General features: G+C 43.3%; 1 protein-coding gene across 2 annotated transcripts in view; it reads left to right on the forward strand.

Annotated features, from left to right (window-relative positions):
* Window positions 1-26,599, forward strand: part of CDC25B (cell division cycle 25B) — a 303,696-nt gene that overhangs the window by 266,051 nt on the left and 11,046 nt on the right. For both annotated transcript variants that reach the window (XM_044064076.1, XM_044064077.1), the window contains exons 14-15: window positions 9,044-9,177; window positions 9,264-9,375. In XM_044064076.1, coding sequence (XP_043920011.1) covers window positions 9,044-9,177; window positions 9,264-9,375 — 246 coding nt within the window. The remainder of the gene's footprint in view (window positions 1-9,043; window positions 9,178-9,263; window positions 9,376-26,599) is intronic.

Raw genomic sequence — 26,599 nt, forward strand, 5'->3', positions numbered from 1 at the left:
TTAATCAAGACTCTCTACCTCCTGCCCCTGTTAAACCAGACAGATATTACCGGGTTCCTGATTCTCACCAGTTCCTTTATAAAAGCCCTTCTGCTGACCCAGAAACTATTTCTCAGGGTCCCAAGGGGATTAAGGCCTCTACTGCTAAAAACCCTTTACCTTCAGAGAGAGATTCCAGAGCATTGGAAAGGTGGGGGAAAAAGGTGTATACATCAGCCACTTTAACCATGAGGGCATTAAACTGTCAATTTCATGTGTTAAAGTACCAGCAGTTCTTGCTATCTCAGCTGAAAAGCAAAATGACACAAACAGAACTACCTGATTTGAAAGAGTTGCAGGATTTGTTGCATGGAGCAGAACAAGTAGGGAAGCATACCTTTAGTGTGGTTTTGATGCTTTAGAGGCCTCATGCAGAGCTGCTGTCAACGGGGTCTGTCATACATAGACACGCTTGGCTCAAAGAACAAACCTTACCAGATCATGTCAAAGCAAAATTATTAGATGCACCACTACAAGAAGATGTACTGTTCGGTGTTAAAGCTGAGGAGGTACTAAAGAAAATGGAGGAAAAAGCTAAATCTATGCAAACAGTTAAAGATTTCTTGCAGGTGCAGCCTCCACGCTTCAGCAGAAACTAGCCTTCAAAAAATTGGTCCTTTCCAGCCACGGACAGACCCCAAAGGGGTAGATACAGACGCCCAAGGGGGCAGAGGACAACCTCAAGGATCTTACAGAGCCAGGCATTGGCAATCACCAGCCCCAAGAGGTGGAGAAGACAGAACACAGTCATTTAGAAAACAGACTCAATGACTTTCCCCTTGGCCTGCCAAACAAAGCTATAATGGCAGCACCTTTGGGCGGAAAACTGGCCTTATTTTCAAAAAACTGGCACAGGGGCATGCCAAACCTGCACAAAAACAAATTTCCGCTCTCATGGATATGAAAGCAATTCAAGAGGTACCTGCAAAAGAACAAGGTCAAGGTTTTTATTCAAGACTATTTCTGGTACCAAGGAAGGACAAAGACTGGAGACCCATCTTAGACCTATCTATTCTAAACACATATCTACAGGTACCAAAATTCAAGATGCTCACATTACAGCAGCTTCTTCCCATGCTGGGCAAGGAGTCTTGGCTGGTAACGTTGGACCTCAAGGAGGCATTACCTGCATGTCCCTTTCAGACAAGATTGCAGAAGATACCTCAGATTTCTTGCAGGTTCAACCCATTATCAATTCTGTGCATTGCCCTTTGGCTTATCTACTGCACCCAGAGTGTTTACGAAATGCCTGGCATCAGTAATTGCTTTCTGCAGACGAGGAATACAAATCTACCCATATCTGGACGACTGCCTCATCCAAGCGGACAGCAAGGACATTCTATTGCAACATCTGGCGTTTGTAATAAAACTGTTAAATTGCCTGGGGTACACAGTAAACAAAAAGAAATCAAAACTAATACCCTCTCAACAGATAATTTTCCTGGGTGCCAGCTTAAATACAATGGCCCAGATGGCTTACCTCACGCCAGACAAACGAGGGCAACTGTCTCAATACTTCAACAAAATGGCAACTTTAACCAGGCTAACTGCAAGGAAAATCCTGCAGGCTTTGGGGTTCATGGCATCTTGCATTCTACTAATACCATTTGCAAAGCTGCATATGAGGAAACTACAATGATACCTAAAAAACTTATGGTCTCAACATAAACACAGCTTGGAAACAATTTTACCACTAATTCCATGCCTTCAAAAGGAATTTTTGTGGTGGGCTCAAGCATGCCAAAGAAACACGGGTCTCCCTTTCTGTATACCACAAGCAAGGCAAGTCATCACAACAGACGCCTCAGACTACGCATGGGGAGCACACTTGGCAGACCAGTGCATCCGGGGAAAATGGTCCCAAAAACAGATGCACCTACACATCAACCAAAAGGAGATGCTAGCTGTGGAAAATGCCCTTATGAATTTCAAGGACCTACTGCAACCGGGCCAGCTATTGATGAGGACAGACAACACCACAGTCATGTGGTACATAAACCGGGAGGGACGCATTCATACCCCCTGTGCAGGCAAGCTATGACCCTGTGGAACACAGCATTGGAATTACAAGTTCAACTACAGGCACAATACCTGCCAGGGAAGGAAAACACTCTGGCAGACAACTTAAGCAGAAATATGACAGACCCTCACGAATGGAAGTTGCATCCTCAAGTCTTCTCAAAGATAACTCAAGCATGGGGACAGCCAGACATAGACCTATTTGCCTCCCACTGCAATTACCAGCTGGAAACATTCTGCTCAAGGACCTATCATCTGCAGGCATGGAAAGTGGAAGCACGATCTTTCAGCTGGACAGCGTTGACAGTCTACGCCTTCCCGCCTCTGCCTCTACTGACCAAAGTCCTATTAAAAACCAGAGCAGAGAGGCCAAAAATGATTCTCATTGCTCCAGACTGGCCACGACAGCACTGGTATCCTCTCCTAAAGAACCTGTCACACTCACCACCATGGATCCTACCTCAAGTTCCTCTTCTGTTGTCACAGCACAACTACAAGATCCTTCACAGCCAGCTCAGAACTCCAAATTTAGCTGCATGGAAAATACCTTAATTTGCCAACAGGCTTTCCTCTCCATCTTGGAGGCCAGGAGACCCTCTACTAGAAAAACCTACTCCGCCAAATGGAAACGATTTTGCTCCTGGAATCAAGCAAAGGGCCAGAATCTTTGGGTAATAAATTATACCTCAGATTTTACAGTACCTAGCTGAGATGTTAAACAGTGTCCTTTCCTTCTCTTCCATCAAGATCCACGCTTCAGCAATTTCAGCACAATACAATACGGATCCTCCTTTATTCTCACATCCTCTATCAAGGCAGTTCCTCAGAGGGGCAAAAAATATAAAACCTCCACGGAAACCACCAGCTCCAGCTTGGGACCTCAACTTCGTATTGGAGAAGCTGACACTGCCTCCTTTTGAGCTGGCCTCTTCAGCAGAGTTACTATACTTGTCGTGGAAAACAGCTTTGCTTCTGACTATTACCTCAGCACGCAGGGTTTCGGAGCTACAGGTCCTCATGACTGTACAACCATTCATCATTTTCCATCAGGACAGGGTTTCCTTACGAACCAACCCTACCTTCATGCCAAAGGTAGTATCCAGTGTGGCGTTGAATCAGACTATTCATTTACCTACCTTTTATCCAAATCCCCAGAACAAAGGGGAGAGGATACTCCACTCCTTGGACATTCACAGGCATCTTCGTTATTACTTGGACAGAACAAAGTCATTCAGGAAATCTGAGCAGCTCTTTGTGTCCTATGCTACAGGTGCTCAAGGAAAGGCCATTTCCAAACAGACTATTTCAAAATGGATAGCCCACTGCATACGCTTTTGTTTTTCATTTCATGGAAAATCCGTGCGTGTATACATCAGATCCCTCTCCACCAGGGCTACAGCTACCTCAGCAGCTTTCCTCAGGGGGGTCCCTACCAAGGACATTCTGGAAGCAGCTACTTGGAGTTCAGTGCACACTTTCACCAAACACTACCACCTTCCACTATACTCAAAATCTAGAGCGGGCTTTGCCACAGCAGTCCTGCAGGGCATTCTAGCCCCTCCTAATTCCGCTTAGTACCAGCCACCCTTACTTAGCTTTGGGATTCTACCCAAGTGTGATGACTGCAGCTGTATGCACGAAGAACATAGTACAGTTTTGTACCTACCATAAATGTAGATGTTAGAGTGCGCATACAGCTGCAGTCCAGGTTAACCTCCCTCCATCCCGTCTTAGGACAGAGCTCATGACAAACACCTTTAACATACAAACAACCTATTTGGGGTATTCCTATATGGTGTATTTGCTTGCAACTACTGCTTGCAACTACTGTTTTCATTTATCTACTTATGTATGTTTGCATAACATCATGTATTGCCTTCCTTTCTGGGGGCACCTGACATCTGGGGCAAGAAAAACTGAAGAAAATGGTGTCGGCTGCCTCTTTTATACCCCTGCCGCACTGACGTCAGGGAAGAAGCGACGACAACCGACGCCGGACCTAGACTTTGGAATTCGGCTGACCGAAGACCCGCCTGACGGCAGATAACCCAAGTGTGATGACTGCAGCTGTATGCGCACTCTAACATCTTCATTTATGGTAAGTACAAAACTGTACTTCCTGAAGAGTTTTTTCCGATGAGCCACCCAGGATTTTAGGTGCTAGGGACGCTGTCCCAATCAGCAAGAATGAAGGCGAGATAGACAACTTAACATAAAGAAGTTATGTACCTACCATAACGTTCCATGTTAGTTTACTTCTTCCTTGCGTCCCACCCTCCATCCCCCTATCCTTGTAGGCCGAGAAGAGTTCCTTATGGTTTTTCACTGGCCGAGTCTTCTCTGGCTATTCTTTTCTGTCTAGTAGCCTATCTGGAGGTTTTATATATTCCAGGATAGGATCCTTTCCTTATTATGTCTGCAGTTAATCTTACCAAATGAGATCTGGGTATCTAGCGCCAGGCATCATGGGATATGGGGTGGCCTCGAGCCAGTATGCAGCTCTCGAGCTTTTGAAGATGGCAGAGTCGGAGCCGAGGATCGGCTCCGAACCCAACCAGCAAGAAAGAAGGCGAGAAGAAGGCAGCTAACATGGAACATTATGGTAGAAGCATAACTTCTTTATTTTCAACATGTTGACAAGCAAATGGGGGAGTCCAGATATTGACCTGTTTGCCTCCCCCCAGAACTATCAATTGGAAAAATTCTGTGCAAGGTCTCCCTACAGAAACTTGGAAAGTGGATGCTCTGTCTTTCAGCTGGAAAAACCTATCCATTTATGCCTTTCCTCCTCTGCTCTCCAAAGTACTACTAAAGATCAAACAAGACAAACCAAGGATGATTTTGATTGCACCAGACTGGCCATGCCAACACTGGTACCCCCTGCTGTGCAGTGTCACTGTTGGCCCCATGGAACCTACCTCAGACTCCTACCCTGCTGTCTCAGCAGGAGAACCAGATTCTGCACACACTGCTTCAAACACTGACCCTAGCAGCCTGGATCATTACCCAAGCTCTCCTTTACCATCCCTCAGTAAACCAGTGATGGATGTCATTTTAGAGGCAAGGAGGCCTGGTGCTAGATAATCTTATGCTGAAAATGGAAAATATTCTGTGCCTGGAATCACTCTCAAGGGATGAGCACAGCAGTGCCCAATTTACCTCAGATTTTACGATACTTAACTGAGATGCTTCACAAGAGCCTCTTTTTTTTTTTTTTTTTTTTTTTTTTTTTTCCTCAAATTCACACCTCAGCCATTTCAGCTCATTATAACACAGAACCTCCCCTCTTCTCTCATCCACTGCTCAAGCAGTTCTTCAAAGGGGCCAAAAAAATTTAAGACCACCCAGGAGAGCTCTAACTCCAGCCTGGGACCTTAACTTTGTATTGGAGAAACTCACCCTTTCTCCTTTTGAGCCAGCTGCCACTGCAGATTTAAAATTCCTTTCTTGGAAAACAGCTTTCTTTTGAGACATCACTTCAGCAAGAAGGGTATCTGAATTACATGGCAGTGGAGGGTTTCATCATCTTTAATGGGGACAGGGTGTCCCTCCGGACCAATCCCTCTTTCATGCCAAAGGTGGTATCCAGTGTGGCCTTTAATAATCAGTCCATTCATTTGCCAACCTTCTTTCCTAATCCACAGAACAAAGGGAAGCGGATACTGCACTCCTTAGATGTGCACAAACAACTTAGATTCTACTTGGATAGGCGTAAACCTCAAAAGAAATCTGAACTGCTGGTGGCATTTGCTGCAGGGACAGAGGGGAAGGCTATTTCAAAGCAAACCATCTCCAGATGGATAGGCCATTGCATTCATTTCTGCTATAAGCACCATGGAAAACCTAAAAACCTATCTCACAGGGGATCAGACCCCACTCAACCAGGCTGCATCTACCTCTACAGCCTTTCTCAGAGGCGTACCTACCAGGGACATCCTAGAAGTTGCTTTCTGGAGTTCTGTACATACTTTCACCAAGCATTACCATTTGCCAATTTTTCTGTAAATCCAGAGCTGACTTTGCCACTGCAATTTTTCAGGGCCTTATAGCTGGTCCTATGCTATCTAAATTCCTCCTCCCATCCTTAGCTTTTGGAATCTACCCAAATGTAATGACTGCAACAATGAAACACGAAGAACATAGTACAGTTGTGTACACTTACCATAAATGTAGATGTTAGAGTGTATTCACTGTTACAGTCCTGGTTACCCTCCCTCCAGTCCCCTGACTTCTTTTGGCTATACCTCTTCTCTCCTTTTCAATGCTTAAAAGCTTTTTTGGTGTATTTGCTTTTTTGTTGGAGGTATAACCTTGTATATTTATAGATTTAATTGCTTCCCATTAGGGGGGCATCTGACATCTTGGGCAAGAAAAACTGATGTAATGACGTCTGCTGCATGTTTTATACCCCTGACATCACGGAAGAAGAGACCGCAACCGATGTAGGACCCAAGACTTTGTTGATTAGGCCGACTGAGGGCTACTGCAAGCAGATAACCCAAACGTAATGACTGCAACAGTGAATAAAGCTACATTTATGGTAAGTGTACACAACTGTACTTTTTTACCCAAAGAATGCTCGAAATCTAATCTGAACCAATCCATAGACCTATCATTTTCCCCCCAGCTATGGCAACAAAGCGGAATATATGCTACACCAACTAGACGTACATAGACATTTACGTTTCTACTTGCATAGGACAACTGTTAGTGAAGTTACACTTTCAAAATGGCTTATCAGATTGCATTACTTTTACCTACAAATCTCAAAACAAAAAACTCCCTGAAAAAGTAAAGGGTCATTCTGCAAGAGCCATAGCAACGTCTTCTGCTTTTCAGGTGAGACTGCAAATTAATGCCATTTTTGCTGCAGCAACATGGGCAAGGCCTCGTACCTTTATCACTCATTACAAAGTGGATTTGACCTCCAGGAAGAGGACCTCTCTTGGGTCCACTGTTCTGAAGAAAGATGGTGCGAGGGACACTGTCCCAACCAGTGTAGAGTGAAGGCAAGAAGACAAAATCACATAAAGAAGTTATGTACTCACCATAGTGTTCCATGTGTGTTGCCTATCTTGCCTTCATTCTTGCATCCCACCCTCCTTCCCCCCATCCTTTGGCTTCCGGAGAACTGAGCGGATACAATTGGTGATTAATGCTCTCTGACCTTCATTGCTCTATAATGTATTTTATAGTTTCATTTGGTACCTATTGTTATACCAGCAAACAAGATCCTGGAGAGTTTTCCTAGGGCATGATGGGGTGGGGTTTCAGCCACGAGCTAGTGGAAGACCTTGAGCTTTTGTATAAGGCTGATTCGAAACAGAGGGTCGGTTCCAAACCCAACCAGTACAGAATGAAGGCGAGATGGACAACACACACGGAACGTTATGGTGAGTGCATAACCTTTTTCTTTCTCTCCAGATTTATCTGGAGAAAAAGAAACACATCTTTCTGTCCTGTCACAGAAGGTGGATTTAACAAACCGGTTGCTAGTATATCCGTAGCAGTCCAACCTAAACCTGTTTAGCCTGGAGGGTATAATTATACCCTTTGGGTGCTTTTTCTAAAGACATGTTTATAACAAGAGAATCCAGAAAACCAAGTCCTAAGAAGTAATGCCCAAGTGAATTTTTTTCCTTGGTGCCAGTGGAGTGATGCACAGCCCACAGAACAGCATTTACTGGGGTTCAGTAACTGTCTGGATCTCTGTTAATTTCAGCATTCTTAACTCTACATTATCCCCCCCTCCATTTTTCACAAAAATGCTCTCTCTAGCTTGGCTCCTCTAATGTCTGTTACGCAACATAACTGGACAGAACAAGTGACATCACCTGGCTTTATCCCATTTCCTGCAACAGGTAATCTCTCAGCACATATATTGTTAGGCTGAGTGTACTCATTCTCTTGTCCCTTTTGCTGGGGGATCTTGGTGTGTATTTAGAAATTTAGTGTTTTGCCTGAGAAGCATATTTTTCCCCAACTTGTCACAAGGCACCAGATCATAAATCAGGACTGACCTAGGTATCTTTTTTTCTTATTTGGGATTAGAGTACAAACTAGAGACTCCAGTCCATTGAGCTCATATGCTTGAGGTTTTAAGAGCCAGCAGTTGGCTGAATTCTTGAGCTTTTGGTAACCTTTTGGGACAAATGGTAGAAAATCTATTGGACGATGGAAGGACTCTGTTTAATGCGGTTTTATTTCAAGATCTTTGGAATGGTTTTGTTTTTTATGTAGATAGCTTTGGATTATTATGAGCAAGTGATTTAAAGGCTTTTCAGTACTAGAATGAAAATGATCCTCAAAACTTGCTTTATTTCGTAGTGTCTACTATACTTTCTCTGCCAAAACAAGAGGAGTTTTTATAGGGCTTATGGCAGTGGATCAAATTCCATTTATTAAACTGTATGAAGATCACTAAAATTTCAAATGGAAGCTCTTGCATTCTTTTACTTGGAGCAGCCATTCTGTGGTTGTGTGACTTTCTGTAATATGGGGATCTTTTTTTTTTTAACACAAAAATCTTTACTGCCACCTGCTAGAATGTGTGTTTTGGAGGGGGGTGTATACTAGTTTGAAAAACTTTCATTGCAACTAAAAATTTTGCTTCATTCCATGAGGTAACCGTTGATACAAGGATGTGTCTGGCAGTTTAGTGCAGAAGATTTAAAGCAGAGTTTTTTTAATTAACTTTATCTTGTAGTACCAGGTTTGAGTCTCTTGGTCTGTTTGCCTGTTGTGCAACTCTTAGCAAATCAGTTAATGCTTGAGTTTCCCCCTGGAAAAATGGGTTTTTAGGCGTAGTGAGTTTACCTGGTCAGCAGACAAAGCTGGTTTGCAAATGTCTTAGAACACTTGAGCAGTCGTTCAGAAACGGTGCCCATCTTGTATTGTCTTTGCATTCAAAGTGTACAGCTAGACTGTAAACAGATTGCTTAAAATGTGCCATATCTAACTTATCAGCTTGAAACTTGACTTGCAGGGAGCACTGAATCTCCATTTGGAAGAAGAGGCTGAAAATTGCTTGTTAAAGCAGCCGATTATATCTTCTGAGGCTGGAAAGAGGGTGATCCTAGTCTTCCATTGTGAGTTTTCATCTGAGCGGGGTCCTAGGATGTAAGTTCATACACTTTACTACATTCTATGCTTAAGTAACTGGGCTTAATTTTGATACCAGTGTAACTCTATTTCAATCATTAAAGGTGCAAGTTTGTGAGAGAACAGGATAGGAAAAACAATGAGTACCCAAATCTGCATTATCCAGAACTCTACATTCTACTGGGTGGCTATAAAGATTTCTTCCAAAGGTTCAAGGTAAGGCCATGGCTCAGTTAATGTTCTGCAAGGATTTTTGTAAAATGTTTTGACTGGCTGACTTAATTTGAACCATAAGTGGGAAAACCAGTTTTGCACTGTGAAGTCTCCTTTAATCAGCGTCATGTGGTTTGTTTTACCTTTAATCACTTGGCATATTTCTAAAAGGTCTAACATGAAGCGGGGTGGCATGTTCCCCTGGCCTAGAGTATCTACTACATAAGCATGATTTTATTCTGTCCCACCATTTTTCCACTTGCACAGTTAAGATCTTAAGCCACACTGACTAAGGCACTGACTCAGTAAGAGAATAGAAAGTCTATGGAATTTGCCATATGCAAGCAAACTACAGAAGGCTATTGAGCTTCCATGCTCCTAGTCCATTATCTAATCTCTAGCTTATGAAGTCCTTGGATGATGTGTTTAGACATCACTGCAGCCCAATTCCCTTGTCCCCAAGAAGCATGACCGCTTCTCTGATGTGTTGGTTCCACAAGCATCTCTATAGAAACTCAGTCCTCCAAGGGATAATTTGGGCATGCCCACAAGCGCACCTTCATCCCCACTGGGAAAAGCCCTGTTCCCATGAATTACCACATCAATGGTAGTCTACTGAACACAGAAGGTGTTTATAAGAGATCCGGGAACACAAATTGACAGCAATCTCTCTTTTGACCACCACATTGCCACTGTGGTCAGAAAGTCCTATGTGGCACATCTCATAAAGGGTTTTGCATCCAGGAAGAAAGAGGTCATTGTCTCCCTCTATTCTTCCCTCAGGCCAATCGAGTACAATGCCCTGTTTGGCATGCATCTCAGTAGACACCTGCAACAACTGGAGAGGCCGCAAAAGTACCTCACAGAGGATCCTTGGTCTTAAACACTTGTCCTATATGGACAGACTCAAACTCCTATTCTCTGTCTCATATTGCTACTTAGAGGCAATCTCTGCTTGACTTACAAAGCCATGTCTGACCCAGCTCAGTTAGAAATGCTACATCTAAAGAAATCCCAATCCCTCTGCACCACACACTCCAGAGACCACAACCTCATTACCACAATTAACAGAACATGCTGGAGGGACAGGTTCTTAACCCAGAGACTGCCCATGTTATGGAATAGACTTCCCATACATGTCAAACAGAGCACCTCATGGCCCTATTCAAGAGTATTCTTGATGAGTGGATGGGAAACTGGAAATTCACCCTGGGGATCACTCCAGTGGCTCTGCTTGGCAGAGGCACTGGAAACTAAGGTCGGATGCACTATGCCAGGGTAGTCCTATGGGCTAGGCTTGTAAAGGCTCCAGGGCCATTAGCCTAGTACACACTTATGAACCTACTATGTAATCAGTCAAGGAGTATTTGGCAAGAAAACATGCACCTCTGTCACCCTGGCTGTGAGAGCGCCATTGCCAGTTCCATATGCTCAAACACTTCGTCAGTGCAAGAACAAATAAAGCAAGGTAGAGGGGGTACAGATTAAGCACACTGAGAGGAACATCCAGGAATTGTGCAGTGTAGGTGCAGTGTAGGCCTCCAGGTGTCCGGGATACTAACTAATGCCTTGGGATGCAATATGCAGGACAGCTGCCACTGTGTCCTTAACAAGCAGACCTACCTGGCTAAGCACTCAACCACTGCCAGACCATATTAAAGCAAAACTTCCAGATGACCATTAGAATAAGTAGCATTACTTTGGAACTCCAGCTGAGAAGGTGTTTTGAGAAACTGGACAAAAGGGGGAAATGGATTAAATCTGTTAAACAATTCTAGCTTTCTCTTCACAACAGGCACTATCCTAGTAAATCCCTGGCCCTTTCTGTGTAAACTACAAAAAAAAAAAAAAAACTGAAAGGCCCAGGTATTGAGTGACAAACCAAGTAGTGTATTTATGGGGAGGGGGAGAGTGAGGAACCAGTCCCTCCCTGGGAGCAACTGTGACTATATGAAACCCCTCCCTTCCCAACCCAATTCTTTCCCTGTAGGAGGAAGTCATGCTGCCTCCTTCAGTCATTGGGAACCAATCGCTCAAGGCAAATAGATACTACATATTTAAGAGTTCATCCCTTCAGTTGTGGAAAATTTCCCTCTTGCTAGGCATCCTGTACACCCATACGCCAAAACAATAAAGGGAAGTAATCTCTCTTGCAGGACCTTTTTTGCATCAAGGTTCAGTCCAACCAGACCTTGAGGAAGGACATGCACAGGATTATATTTGTGCCTTTTACTGGTCCCCAGGAAATAAGAAATCTAGAGACCCAGTTTGAATCTTTGAAGACACCCATTTCATAGTAGTACCAAAAGTCAAAATGTTGACCCTCCAAAACTCCTGACCTTATTTTTCCTGGGGCTTGGATGTCGGTTCTGGTTTAAAAGTTGCCTACTTTAATGTTTCTGTTGTGTAGAAAAAGGACATTCCTAAGTTTTCAGGCAGGGAGATTACCCCACTAGTTTTGTGCCTGACCATTTGGCTTGTGCTGCCCCCCCCAGAATATTTAACATTTGTGGCACAAGTTGTCTTTTGCAGAACAAGACTGGTCCATACACTTGTTGCACACAAAAAAGTATTTGTTAAGCTTTCACTTACAGTGCTGTGTAATTAAGCAGGTCACCATTTTGGTCAGCCATAGGGCTCTTTTTTTCTACTGAGTGTTTGCCTCCTTCCCCTGTAACTTAAGTAAACTGACTCTTGCATTAAAGAGTTGTAATACTTACCTTATAGCTTTAGGACACCTTAGGAAACCTTGTAAACTGCAATAGCGCCGCTATGTTCGCCTTCGCTACGCTTGGGCTCTCTCCGCTCCCCTCCCTGCCCCCAATACCTCTAAATTTAAAGTACTATAGCCACTCCCCCACTTTCTAGATCCTATCTGCTTTCATCTGGGATAATTCCTCCCACCCCCATTCTTTTACCTACATTTTAATAGCACCTATTAGCTTTCATCTGGCATTCTTCCATCCCCCTTCCAGTACCTTTACCTCACCACTCTATCTTCTGGTGTTGCATCACCAGGTAAAACAGTTCGTTAATTCACTAGCTGAATCACAAATAATGATATACTCCTCTCTACTACCCCTCTTGTTCGCACGATACCTCCTTGTCTTGTATGAAAACCAGATGTTCATCGTGTTTCACTGTTGCAGTCATGACTGTAGGGTTCTCCCCTGCCGGCAGGCAGTCCTCGGTTGGCCAGAATCCCAAAGTCTGGGTCCGGCGTCGGCTGTTCAGCCATGCTCCCTGATGAGTGCCAGGAGTACAAAGCTGACAGCCGATGCCATGTTCTCCAGGCTTTCTTGCCGTGTGGTGATAGCAGTTTGCAAGTGCCGGTCGGCTGACTCCTGACAATTTTTTCTGAACAAACTTCAGTCCGAAGACTTTCTTCTCCTACTCAAAGCTAAGTACCCCGTTGGGGAAACTTTTTTTTCTTGCTCCAGTCCGATGTCAGAAAAAGTTAATAATTGTATTTCATGTGGAAAGCAAATACCTCATAAGGATTTTCATTCTTACTGTATTCCTTGCTTAGGCCCTGACCACGACATAGCTAGTTGTCGGTTTTGTGCTAGATTCAATCAACGTACAATTAAACGAAGGTACGATTTTGCATTTCATTACTTCGGTAGGCGTTTTAATTACAAAATGTCGTCCTGATACAGTTCCGGCTACCGGAGTTCACAAACGACGCAAGGACAAAGACAGGCCTCCGAGGTCCAAATCAGACTATATCGTTCAACCAGAGCCAGCTTCAGGTTCGGCCGTAGTCAGTGAGGCGCTTTTGCAGCCCCTGTCTGCCATTTCGGAACCGATGGCCGAAACGGACTCCCACGAGGAGCCAACTAGGCCTTTGAATATTTCTGTTGCAGGACCTTCGGACAATGCTCCTTCGGATGGGTCCGGAGCCGCTGTGCAGGTACCGGCTTCCGAAGGGGTTTCAGGCCTACTCAGCTTCTAATAAAGGCAAAGCCAAAGACAAAGGCAAAGACTCCTTCCAAATCAAAGACTGCAACACAGGCCTCTTCTGATCCGGCTCCCAAGTCACAGAAACAGTTGCTTAAGATGGCGGAGGACTTATGATTAGGGGTTCACATCCCCCTCCAGATAAAAGGCCAAGGCAGGAAGTTTATTATGACTCCTCTGATCAGGCTTTTGTTTCTTCAGTTTCTTCTGACCAAGAATATTCTTTCCCTCCTTATGAGGATTCTGATGCTGAGGAATCCATTCCTTCAGCTTCTCCCCCTGAGGACTTCTTTTTTGGGGAAACTTTGCATGAAATGAGGGAACATTTCCACTGGGAAGGACAGGAGTATTTGGAATCTAAGAAAAGACTAAGTGATTTTCTTCTTCTTCCCCAACATAGACCCCTGGCTATTCCTGCTATTTTGGATATTGTGGATGATGCTTTTTCGGAGGCTAACTTAACCCCTGACTCTTTTCCTCCAGCTCCTGTTAAGCCTGACTGATATTACAGGGTTCCTGATTCCCACCAGTTTTTATACAAGAACCCTACTGCTGACCCTGAAACCATTTCTCAGGGTCCTAAGGGAGTTAAGGCTGCTTCTGCTAAAAAAAAAACCATTCCCACTGAGAAGGATTCCAGATCTTTAGAAAGATGGGGCAAAAAAGTGTACACTTCTGCTACTTTATCTATTAGGGCTTTAAACTGTCAGTTTTATATGCTGAAATACCAGCAATTTCTCCTGTCTGTTTTAAAACAAAAGCTAACTTCCATTTCCGCCTGTGCAGATGATAAGGAATTACATGACTTGATGCATGCCACTGAACAAGTTGGGAAGCATGGTTTACACTGTGGATTTGATGCCTTGGAGGCTTCTTGTAGAGCTGCTGCCTCTGGCACAGTAGTTAGAAGGCATGCATGGTTAAAGGAACAAAATTTGCCAGATCAAGTAAAAGCTAAATTATTGGATGCTCCTGTTCAGCATAATGTTTTGTTTGGATCTAAAGCTGAAGAGGTGATTAAAAAGATGGAGAAAAAGGCAAAATCCATGCAAACAGTTAAAGATTTCTTACAAGTACAGCCACCCAGATTTAGTGGGAATTGGCCTACTAAAAATTGGTCCTTTCCCAATTCAGACAGGCCTCAGAGGGGACGCTCCCGAGGAAGGCCTCAAACACAAGCCTCTTATAGACCAAGACAGTGGACTGCTTCTACCCCTAGGGGAGGAGAGGACAGGTCGCAAGCTCATAAAGACTCAATGACTCCCTTTGTTGGGCTGCAGGAACTTGCCTGGAAGCCCTTCTCGGAGGAAAACTTTCTCTCTCTCACCAAAATTGGGACTCGTATAACCAAAGACAAGTGGGTTCTGGATGTGGTTTTCAGGAGGTTACAAATTCCATTTTCATACCCTACCAAGGCCAAGCGGATGGCCAGATCTTCCAAAACATCAATGGACAGAGGCCTTAAACCAGGTGGAAGCTCTCTTGGCTATGAAAGCCATAGAACTAGTTCCACTTTCAGAGATGGGACAAGGTTTTTACTCAAGGCTCTTTCTAGTCCCCAGGAAGCAAAATTCATGGAGACCCATTCTGGATCTGTCAGTCTTGAACACGTTTCTAGAGATACCAAAATTCAAGATGCTTACTCTACAGCAGCTACTTCCAATGCTGACCAAAAATGCATGGATGGTAACTTTAGATTTAAAGGAGGCATATTTACACATTCCCATCAGGCAGGACCGCAGAAAATACCTAAGGTTCAAGGCCGGATCGAGGCACTTTCAATTCTCTGCGCTGCCCTTTGGATTGTCTACTGCGCCCAGGGTCTTCCCTTGCTTATTGCAGACTCAAGGGAATTCAAATTTACCCTTATCTGGACGACTGTCTTATTCAGGCAGACAGCAAGGATGTCTTACTCCAGCATCTACAGTTTGTTCAGAATCTTCTCAAGTTCCTGGGATTCACTGTAAACATAGTCAAATTTGACACCCTCACAGCGGATAATTTTTCTGGGCGCTTCTCTAAACACAACAACCCAGATGGCATTTCTGACGCACTAAAAACAGTTACAGCTGGCTTTAACTTTCAAAACCTTGGCAACTTTAACTCTGCTATCTGCAAGGAGATTCCTGCAGGCTTTGGGTTACATGGCCTCCTGCATACTTCTCGTACCATATGCAAGACTACATATGAGGAAAATACAGTGGTACCTAAAAAGTGTATGGTCTCGGCATTGCCACAGTTTAGACATACTGATCTCCGTCCTGTCTTGTCTTCAAAAGGAATTCCTTTGGTGGTCCAAGGCATGTACTCTAAACAAAGGAAAACCCTTCTGTCTGCCTCCTGCCACTCTGATACTAACCACGGATGCCTCAGATAATGCATGGGTTGCCCATTTTCAGGGCAACTGTCTGCAGGGCCTTTGGACAAAGGATCAAAAGCATCGGCATATCAATTTAAAGGAAATATTAGCCGTTCAGAAAGCTCTGTTGGCCTTCAGGAATCTTCTACAACCAGGACAACTACTGATACGGACAGATAACACCACAGTTATGTGGTACATAAACAAGCAAGGGGGGATCTCATTCCTACCCCCTTTGCAGACTAGCCATGGATCTGTGGAACACAGCTTTAGCTTGCAATCTGGATCTTCAAGCTCAGTTTCTACCAGGAAAGCAAAACTTCCTGGCAGACAGTCTGAGGAGAAACCTTTCGGACCCACACGAGTGGATGCTGGACACCGAAATATTCAAGATAACAGCAGTCTGGGGATGTCCTCAGACCTCTTTGCATCCCACCTCAATCAACTACAGATTTTTTGCACCAGGACTTTCCACGAACAGGCTTGGAAAGTGGATGCACTATCATTCAGTTGGAGAAACCTCTTGGGATATGCCTTTCCACCTCTTCCTCTTCTTCCATGGGTATTATTAAAGATCAAACAGGACAATCCCAAGATGATAATCTTGCTGGCCCCAAATTGGCCTCGACAGTTTTGGTACCCAACTCTGAAAACCCTTTGTCTGGAGCCCCCTTGGGGTTTGCCACAGACTCCGAACCTTCTGTCCCAACACCAGGGTCAGGTTCTACACTCCATGTCAGAACTCTCAGCCTGGCGGCCTGGTTAATCCAGGGTCTTTGATTCATTCTCTCCTACCCAAGCAGGTTATGAATGTCATTTTAGAAGCCAGATGTCCTAGCGCTAGAAAATCTTATGCAGGAAAATGGAAAAGATTTTGTTCCTGGATGCAGGCTCAGGATTCTGATCCTCCTCTTCCTAACATTCATTTGATTTTACTTTACCTGACAGACCTCTTAAGTGTCTCTCTTTCTCTTCCATTAAGATACATGCCTCTGCTATTTCTGCTCATTATAATACAGACCCTCCAATCTTTTCCCACCAGCTCATGAAACAGTTTCTCAGAGGAGCTAAGAACTTAAGGCCCCCTAGATGATCTCCCATTCCTGCTTGGGATCTCAACTATGTTTTGGAAAAGCTCACCTCACCTCCTTTTGAGCCTGCTGCCACTTCTGACATCAAGTTTTTATCTTGGAAAACAGCCATCCTGTTAGCTCTGCCCTCTGCCAGGAGAGTTTCAGAGTTGCAAGCTCTTATGGCTGTGGAACCTTATATTATTTTTCATCAAGACAGGGTGTCTTTAAGGACTAATCCTACTTTTATGCCTAAGGTGGTTTCCAAAGTGGCTTTAAATCAAACTATTCACTTGCCAACTTTTTTCCCCAACTCCTCAAAATAAAGGGGAAAGGATCTTACATTCCTTGGATGTACACAGACAACTATGTTTTTACCTGGACAGAACCAAGGACATCAGGAAATTTTCAAAACCGACCATTTCTAAATGGATTGCTCATGGAATCAGATTTTGCTATTCACACCATGGAAAGCAAATCCCAGGGAGTAGGAGGACTCATTCCACCAGAGCTGCTGCCACTTCCACTGCCTTCCTCAGGGGAGTTCCTGCCAAAGACTTTTTGGAAGCTGCAACTTGGGAGTTCAGTGCATACCTTTTCAAAGCACTACAATCTACCTCTCTACTCTAAGTCTAGGGCAGGCTTTGATTCTGCAGTCTTGCAGGGCCTTTTAGCCGCCCCTTCTTCTTTATGACCACCTCCCTTTCATTCTGCTTTGGGATTCTACCCTACAGTCATGACTGCAACAGTGAAACACGATGAACATAGTACAGTTGTGTACACTTACCATAAATGTAGATGTTCGAGTGTCTTCACTGTTGCAGTCTGGGTTTCCCTCCCTCCTGTCCCCTCTTATTTTTACTTTTGTGTGGTTCCTTTTTTCACCATTCTTCTGAGGTGTATTTGCAAAGGGTATGGGACCTTATTCATTTTGGGACTCCTGACATCTGGGGCAAGAAAAACTGGAGAACATGGCGTCGACTGTCAGCTTTGTACTCCTGGCGCTCTGACGTCAGGGAGCATGGCTGAACAGCCGACACCGGACCCAGACTTTGGGATTCTGGCCGACCGAGGACTGCCTGCCGGCAGGGGAGAACCCTACAGTCATGACTGCAACAGTGAAGGCACTCTAACATCTACATTTATGGTAAGTGTACACAACTGTACTTTTCTCACGGGATTTCAGGTACCGAAAGGCCATACTATCACCCCAGCTGTAAATCCTCCCACCTTCAACCATACTTTTACAGTACCAGGTCCTATCCAACATCTTGTTTAGTCTATCAACATCTCAACCCCAGGCACATTAGCTCTAGATCCAAACACTACCACAAACTAATAAACAAATTCATGAAGTTCATCACCAAGCATAGACTTAACCTAATACTTGGTGGTGATATTCACCCCAACCCTGGCCCACCCACTTCAGATACACATACCCCCCCCCTCTACTTGCAATCTAAGCTACAAACCTACAATTAATAGGCCAAGTAACTCTCTCCTAGTCTGTCATCTCAATATTAGAAGCATTAATAACGAGGTACATGAATTGCATGCACTTCTGGATGTCCACTCTGAGATTCTCTGAAGTGTTACCACCTGGGTACAACATACACAGGCTTGTTCGTGCTCCCAGGAAGGGGGGTGGGGTAGCTGTACTCTATAAATCTGAGTTTAATGTCACCATAGATGTAATACAGCCACCTCAGATTAATAACTCAGATTCTTGCCACCAAATTGCAACTTAATACAAATAAATGCATTAATATCCTCTGTATGTACATTCCCCAGGTAACAATATATCTACACTTGAAGATATCCTGCACTGGCCATCATGTCACTACCCCCAAGAAACCCTACTACTTGGAGACTTTAACATAGACTGGGGCACCTGTTCCTCAGAATCCCCAACCACCCATATTAACCTGCATGCATTTACACAAATCATATCCACCCCTACCAGGATAGGTAAACCCAACCAAAAAGAAAGCATACTTGACTGGGTACTCATAAATCATCACCCCCAACTGTACACCTCTGGTACCCTCCCTGATGGCCTAAGCAATCACCTTCTCACATATGTAAGCACAAAGCAATTAATTCCCAACAACCCTTACTCAGAAAGGTTCGAAACAATAAAAACTTTGACCCTGCCAAATTCCAACAAGAACTAAACTCATGTAATTGGTCTATTCTAAAACACCTCCCCTTAGAGGAAGCAGTAGCATACGTTAACAAATTCCTTGAGATCCTTGATTTGCATGCACCTGTTCGTTCAAAGAGAACAAAGGCAAAAACTGTGCCATGGCTTTCTAAAGAGTCTAAACTCAAAATTACCCTTGGAAACAAACCATGGGCTTTATGGCGTTCTTCTAAAGACCCCCAAGATCACATTAAATACAGGCAATCCAGGACCGAAACTAAAAAAAATCCATTAGACAAAAAACAGTACTACTGTAATTTAGACAGTAAATCAAAGTAACCCTCAGAAGTTTTGGGCAGGTTTAAATAATCTGCAACTGAGCAGAGTAAAAAGGAAGGCACTCGAAGCGCTTTTCGTTTATGGTAATTCACAACCTTCTTCAGACAAATACAGAATAACATAATAAAACCATGGTTAAATACAATTAATAAGCCAATCAACAAGGCATATACATCACATCACAATGTAACCACCCACTTTTAAAAACGTACAACTAAAATTAATCAAACTAAAAATACTCGAACAATGTTAAGAGTGTATTTAAAGTAAACTGATCAAGTTTATCGAGTTAGACTTTTAAGGTTTAGGATGCTACTAATACTGCATCCTTCATTTAAACCAGGTGAATTATAGGCATTAAATCTGATTTGCCATATAAGTTCAAGTTCATGAAGTCTAAGCACGTCTGGGCCACCCCTTGGATTGCTAAACACTTGGTCGATAACAATGAAGTTAAAACGATGGTTAGGGAATTGTGCAGCATGTTTGGCTAGAGCATTTTCAAGTTTTTGTTTCTTAATTGCATACAAATGCTCATAAATACGGTTACGAAGCTTTCTTTCAGTCTTGCCAACATAATAAGCTGAGCAGGACTGACACAAAGCAAGGTAAACGACCATTTTTGAATTACAATTGTTTCTCCATTTTAAATTGTATTGTAGGTTGTTTACACAAAATCTATTAGATTCCAAGATGTGGGCACAGTAGTTACAAGCTTGGCATTTATACATGCCTGGTGTTCTAACTAGCTTCACACTTTTATTTTCATAGTGTGCTTTAAGATTCTTACCTCTTCTGTAAATTGCTAGTGGACGTTCACCTACACTTAGATGGACACTATTGTCACTTTTGAAAATATCCCAATTTTTTCTCAAAATCATAAAGCAGTCGCTACTGTTTATATTATAAGTTGTTATAAAAGAGGTGTTATACTTATTTATTTCATGTTGTTGAACCTGAATTTGATCAGAAAAAGTGTTAGTAAAAAAACTACTTACACTATTAGAAGTATGGGCAAAATTGTTCAAAAGAGGTATATAAAAATGAGTCTGTCGTTTCAGAGAGACCTCATCTATAATTTCATTAATCAAGAGTTCCGGATAACCACGGGTCAAGAACATCTCTTTAATGAAATCGCATTCATTACGGAAATAATCATCCACAGTAGTAATACGAGCTGCACAAACTAGTTGCCCCTTAATAATAGCCCGCTTCTGGTGGTGCGGGTGGCAACTTGAGAAATGCAACATTGAGTTGCAATAGGTTTTCTTCCTATGAATGGAAGCTGTATAACCATTTAATACACTATCCTTAGTAAGGGAAATGTCTAAGTAGGCAATAGAGCAAGAATCGAAAGTGTGTGTAAACTTTAAAAAGGAAGTGGTAGAATTGAAATAATCAACTAATAGTTCACTGCATACTGCATCTCCATCAAGTAATATAAAAATATCGTCGAGGAACCGGGTATAAAAAATGTTCCTTGAAGTTACAATTGTTGCATACATACAGATGTTCCCAGTAAGCCATGACCATATTGGCAACACTGGCCCCACAGGGTGAACCCATGGCTACACCAATTGTTTGGAGAAAAAAACCTTCCTTCAAAAACAAAAAAGTTGTCAAGAATTAAGTCAAGTAATTCCTCAACCAACAAAATTTCATTTGGAGCACACCCTTGAAGTTTCAAAATTTCTCTTACCCATTCCAAAGCTGTAACGTGAGGGATGCAAGCATATAAATCTTTCACGTCTATGGTTAGAAAGTTGTATCTAGACTTTAACTCTATATCATTAATACTCCTTAAAAACATCCATGAGTCTTTACATATTTGTTTTATGTTAACCAAGTACTTTTGCAGAATAGAGTCAACTTAGACATTTCCCTTACTAAGGATAGTGTATTAAATGGTTACACAGCTTCCATTCATAGGAAGAAAACCTATTGCAACTCAATGTTGCATTTTTCAAGTTGCCACCTGCACCACCAGAAGCGGGCTATTAAGGGGCAACTAGTTCGTGCAGCTCGTATTACTATTGTGGATGATGATTTCCGTAATGAATGCGATTTCATTAGAGATGTTCTTGACCCGTGGTTATCCGGAGCTCTTGATTAATGAAATTATAGATGTCTCTTTGAAACGACAGACTCATTTTTATATACCTCTTTTGAACAATTTTGCCCGTACTTCTAATAGTGTAAGTAGTTTTACTAACACTTTTTCTGATCAAATTGAGGTTCAACAACACGAAATAAATAAGTATAACACCTCTTTTATAACAACTTATAATATAAACAGTAGCGACTGCTTTATGATTTTGAGAAAAAATTGGGATATTTTCAAAAGTGACAATAGTGTCCATCTAGGTGTAGGTGAACATCCACTAGTAATTTACAGAAGAGGTAAGAATCTTAAAGCACACTATGAAAATAGAAGTGTGAAGCTAGTTAGAACACCAGGCATGTATAAATGCCAAGCTTGTAACTACTGTGCCCACATCTTGGAATCTAATAGATTTTGTGTAAACAACCTACAATACAATTTAAAATGGAGAAACAATTGTAATTCAAAAATGGTCGCTTACCTTGCTTTGTGTCAGTCCTGCTCAGCTTATTATGTTGGCAAAACTGAAAGAAAGCTTCGTAATCGTATTTATGAGCATTTGTATGCAATTAAGAAACAAAAACTTGAAAATGCTCTAGCCGAACATGTTACACAATTCCCTAACCATCGTTTTAACTTCATTGTTATCGACCAAGTGTTTAGCAATCCAAGGGGTGGCCCAGACGTGCTTAGACTTCATGAACTTGAACTTATATGGCAAATCAGATTGAATGCCTATAATTCACCTGGTTTAAATGAAGGATGCAGTATTAGTAGCATCCTAAAACCTTAAAAGTCTAACTCGATAAACTTGATCAGTTTACTTTAAATACACTCTTAACATTGTTCGAGTATTTTTAGTTTGATTAATTTTTAGTTGTACGATGTTCTTAGTCTCCCATTGCTGCAGTCCTTACATATGGGTATTCCGCTGTCCACAATCGGCCCGAATACCAAAGGGCTAGAACCGGTGTCGGTCATCGGCGCCCGAGACTGACGTCAGTACGTGCCAGTACAAATGCGCATGACCGACGCCATAACCTCAGTCTTTCTTGCCGCGTGGTCCTAAGCAGAAGCAGCATTTGCAAGTGCCGTTCGGCATTCTGGAATTGTCGGTTTTCGAGTTTCAGACCGGAGACCAGGTTGGGCTAAGTACTGCTAGACACTTTTGTCTTTTTCTTGCCTCAGTATTGACGGATGTCAGAAAAAGTTAATAACTGTATTTCTTGTGGGAAACATATTCCTCATAGGGATTACCATTCACTCTGCATTCCTTGTTTGGGGCCTGAACACGATGTTGTTGGGTGTCGCTTTTGTGCTACTTTTAACAAGCGTACTATTAAACGTCGGTTGGACTGTGCTAGGCTGGTGTTTGGTAAACGTAATTACAACATGCCGTCGGATTCTCCGACGCCTGGTTCTTCTAAGAAACGCAAAGAAAAGTCTTTGCGGTCCAAACAGGATGAGTCGTCCACTCCGGACGCCGGTTCTGTAGAACCACTGACTACTTCAGCGGCTCCTTCTGAAAGTTTACCTGAGTCTCAAGGGGAGCCTTTGTTACTACAGGAAGTGGTTTCTCCTGTGTTAGGCCAGGCTGAGGGTGCTTCTCTGATGTCAGTGGTTCCCTCCCCTCATAGGGTAGTTAGGCCTCCTCCTTCTCTAAGCAAAGCCCATTCTAAGTCTAAGTCTGCCCCTGCTGGTGCTAGTCCCCAGGGTCCAGCTCCTAGGAAGCACATGTTCAAGATGGCTGAAGATTTGATTACTTTAATTAGGGGTTCTATGCCCCCCCCCCCCCTGCGAAGAGGCCCAGGGTAGAGACAGAGTTGGAGGGTTTGGTTCAGTCTTCCAATGAGTCAGATTCCTCTGTAGAAGAACTTCAGGATTTCCCTCCCTATTCTGGTTCGGAGGCTGAGGACACTACTCCCTCTGCCCCTCCAGAAGATTTTTCTTTCTCTGAGACTTTGCATTCCATGAGGGAACATTTCAAATGGGAGGGCCAGGATTATTCTGATTCTCGTAAAAGGCTAAGAGAATTCTTGTTTTTGCCTCAGCATAGGCCCTTGGCTATTCCCCCTGTACTGGATGTTGTTCAGGATGTATTTTCTGAGGCTGCCCTTAACCCAGATTCTCTGCCTCCTGCCCCGTTAAACCAGATAGATACTACAGGGTTCCGAAGCTCACAAGTACTTATATAAGAGTCCTAGGGCTGATCCAGAAACTATTACTCAAGGCCCCAAAGGTGTTAGGGCTTCTGTGGTTAGGAATCCAGTTCCTCTGGACAAGGATGCTAGGGCCCTGGATAGGTGGGGTAAAACTGTATACCTCTTCTACTTTGGCTATGAGAGCTTTAAATTGTCAGTTTCATATGCTCAGGTATCAAAATTATTTGCTGGGCCAATTGAAATGTAAAGTAGATGCTTTAGCTGAAGGTATTGAATGTAAGGAGCTTCAGGATTTAGTGCATGCTTCAGACCAAGTTGGTAAGCATTCTTTGCAGTGTGGTTTTGATGCTTTACAGGCTTCTTCCAGGGTGGCTGCTACTAGTTCAGTTGTTCGCAGGCATGCCTGGCTTAAAGATCAGACCTTGTCAGAGCATGTTAAGGCTCGAATTCTGGATGCTCCTCTACAATCTGATGTTCTTTTTGGTCCTCCAGTAGAATCAGTTTTGAAAAAAATGGAGGAAAAAGCTAAGTCTATGCAGACAGTTAAGGACTTTTACAGGTTCAGCCCCTAAGTTCAGTAGGAATTGGCCTGCTAAGGGATGGTCTTTCCCCTCTTCGGATTATCAATCTAGGGGCAGGTCGAGGCGAGGTAGAGGTAGGGCTTCCTCTCAGGGCCCTGTTACTTCTAGGTCTTTGAGTTCTTCTACCCCTTCTGCTGGGTAGGGCAGGGGTCAGTCCTTCGAAACAGACCCAATGACCTGTGTCTTCAGCTGCCGGACTCTGCCTTGCTGGCAGCTCCTCTAGGAGGAAAACTGGGACTTTTCAAAAGGAATTGGCATTTGGTTACCCAAGACAAATGGGTATTGGACATAGTAAATCGAGGCTACAAATTTTATTTTCACACATTCCCTCCTTTCAAAGGTATGCTGGATGTGCCTCATCAGCAAAGACTGGAAGCACAGACACAAATTTCTTCTCTGCTTCAGTTGGGAGCAATACAGGAAGTACCTTCTGCAGAAAGAGGCACAGGGCTTTATTCCCGTCTTTTCTTAGTGCCAAAGAAAGGAAATACTTGGAGACCAATTCTGGATTTGTCCATTCTAAACACCTTTCTGGAAATTCCAAAATTCAAGATGTTAACACTGCAGCAGCTGTTACCTATGCTGGGCAAAGATCACTGGATGGTGACTCTGGATCTCAGAGGCCTATCTTCACATTCCTATCAGGCCCAGTTGCAGAAAATTCCTGAGATTTGAATGGGAATTTGCATTATCAGTTCTCTGCATTGCCCTTTGGCTTGTCTACTGCGCCCAGGGTATTCACAAAAGTCCTGGCTCCAGTAATAGCTTTTCTCAGACTAACCGGAATTCAAATTTATCCTTATCTGGATGACTGTTTGATTCTGGCTCAAGGCAAGCACGAACTTCTTCAACATCTGCAGTATGTAATGACAGTTTTAAGATGCCTAGGGTATTCTGTGAACGAAATAAAGTCCAGTCTAGTACCCTCACAAGAGATGTGTTTTCTGGGTGTAAGACTGAATACAGCTGCTCAGATGGCATTTCTTACCCCGGACAAACAAAGAAATCTTCACCTATACTTCCAACAGCTGTCAATAATGTCCAGGCTGACTGCAAGGACAGTCCTTCAAGCCTTGGGGTTCATGGCATCTTGCATTCTAGTACTTCCCAATGCCAAACTGCATATGAGGAAGCTACAATGGTATCTCAAAAGCGTTTGGACTCAACACAGCCACGATTTGGACACTGTCATTCGATTCTACCTTGCATTCAGAAAGAATTTCTGTGGTGGGCTCAGGAATGTCACCTAAACAAGGGGCTCTCTGTGACCCAACCAGAGGCAAGTCGGATATTGACGACAGACGCCTCGGAGTCAGCCTGGGGAGCTCATTTCAGAGGAAAATGGATTCAAGACCTTTGGCCCCCAGAGCTACTTCACTTGCATGTCAACATGAAAGAGATGCTGGCAGTTCAATTTGCTTTGGAAGGATTCAAGAGCCTACTTCAACCAGGACTGGTGTTGATTCGAACAGACAACACAACTGTCATGTGGTACATCAACAAGCAGGGGGGAACTCATTCTTGCCCTCTTTGCAGACAAGCAATGCTGTTATGGGAAACTGCTTTGAATCTGCACATCACTCTTCGAGCACAGTTTCTGCCAGGAGCACAAAATTCTTTAGCAGATGTTCTGAGCAGACAGATTGTGGATCCTCACGAATGGAAATTGGACCCTCAGGTATTTCTTCAGTTGACCATGGCTTGGGGAACTTCAGACATAGATCTGTTCGCTTCTCCTCTGAATTTCCAACTGCCACTGTTTTGCACAAGGCTGTTTCATCCAAAAGCCTGGAAAATAGATGCACTATCCTTCAACCTTCATGTGTATGCTTTTCCTCCTTTGCCTCTTCTTCCAAAGGTGCTGTTGAAAGTCAGGAGGGACAAACCTTGCATGATCCTTATAGCACCGGATTGGCCTCGTCAGCATTGGTACCCTCTGTTGAAGAGCTTAATTCATGGAACACCTTGACCATTACCACAGATTCCTCACTTATTGTCTCAGGAAAACAATAATTTTCTCAATGTCAGGGTGCAATCCCTACACCTGACAGCCTGGCTCATTCTGTTTTAGAGAAGGAGGGCCTTCAGCTCCCTCAACAAGTTTTGGATGTTATTTTGGAAGCCAGGCGTCCTAGTACTCAAAGTTTATGCTGATAAATGGAAGGGATTTTTTCTTTGGAGTTCAGCTAAAGGCTTTGATGTCAAATTGCCTAATTTGAGTTGTACATTGCAATATTTGACTATTTTATTGGACAAGGGTTTGTCCTTCTCTTCTGTAAAAGTGCATGCTGCAGCTATTTCTGCTCACTATGATTGTGACCCTCCTTTATTTTCACATCCATTGGTTAAACAGTTTCTTAGAGGGGCAAAGAATATAAGACCCCCACGGAGGGCTCCTACTCCTACCTGGGATCTTAATTTTGTTTTGGAAAAGCTGACTCTGCCTCCTTTTGAACCTGCAGCTACAGCTGAATTGAAGTTGTTGTCTTGGAAGACTGCTTTTTTATTGGCT

Source organism: Protopterus annectens, chromosome 2.part2, assembly GCF_019279795.1.
Source record: "Protopterus annectens isolate FY-2018-M chromosome 2.part2, PAN1.0, whole genome shotgun sequence".
Classification (NCBI taxonomy): domain Eukaryota; kingdom Metazoa; phylum Chordata; order Ceratodontiformes; family Protopteridae; genus Protopterus; species Protopterus annectens.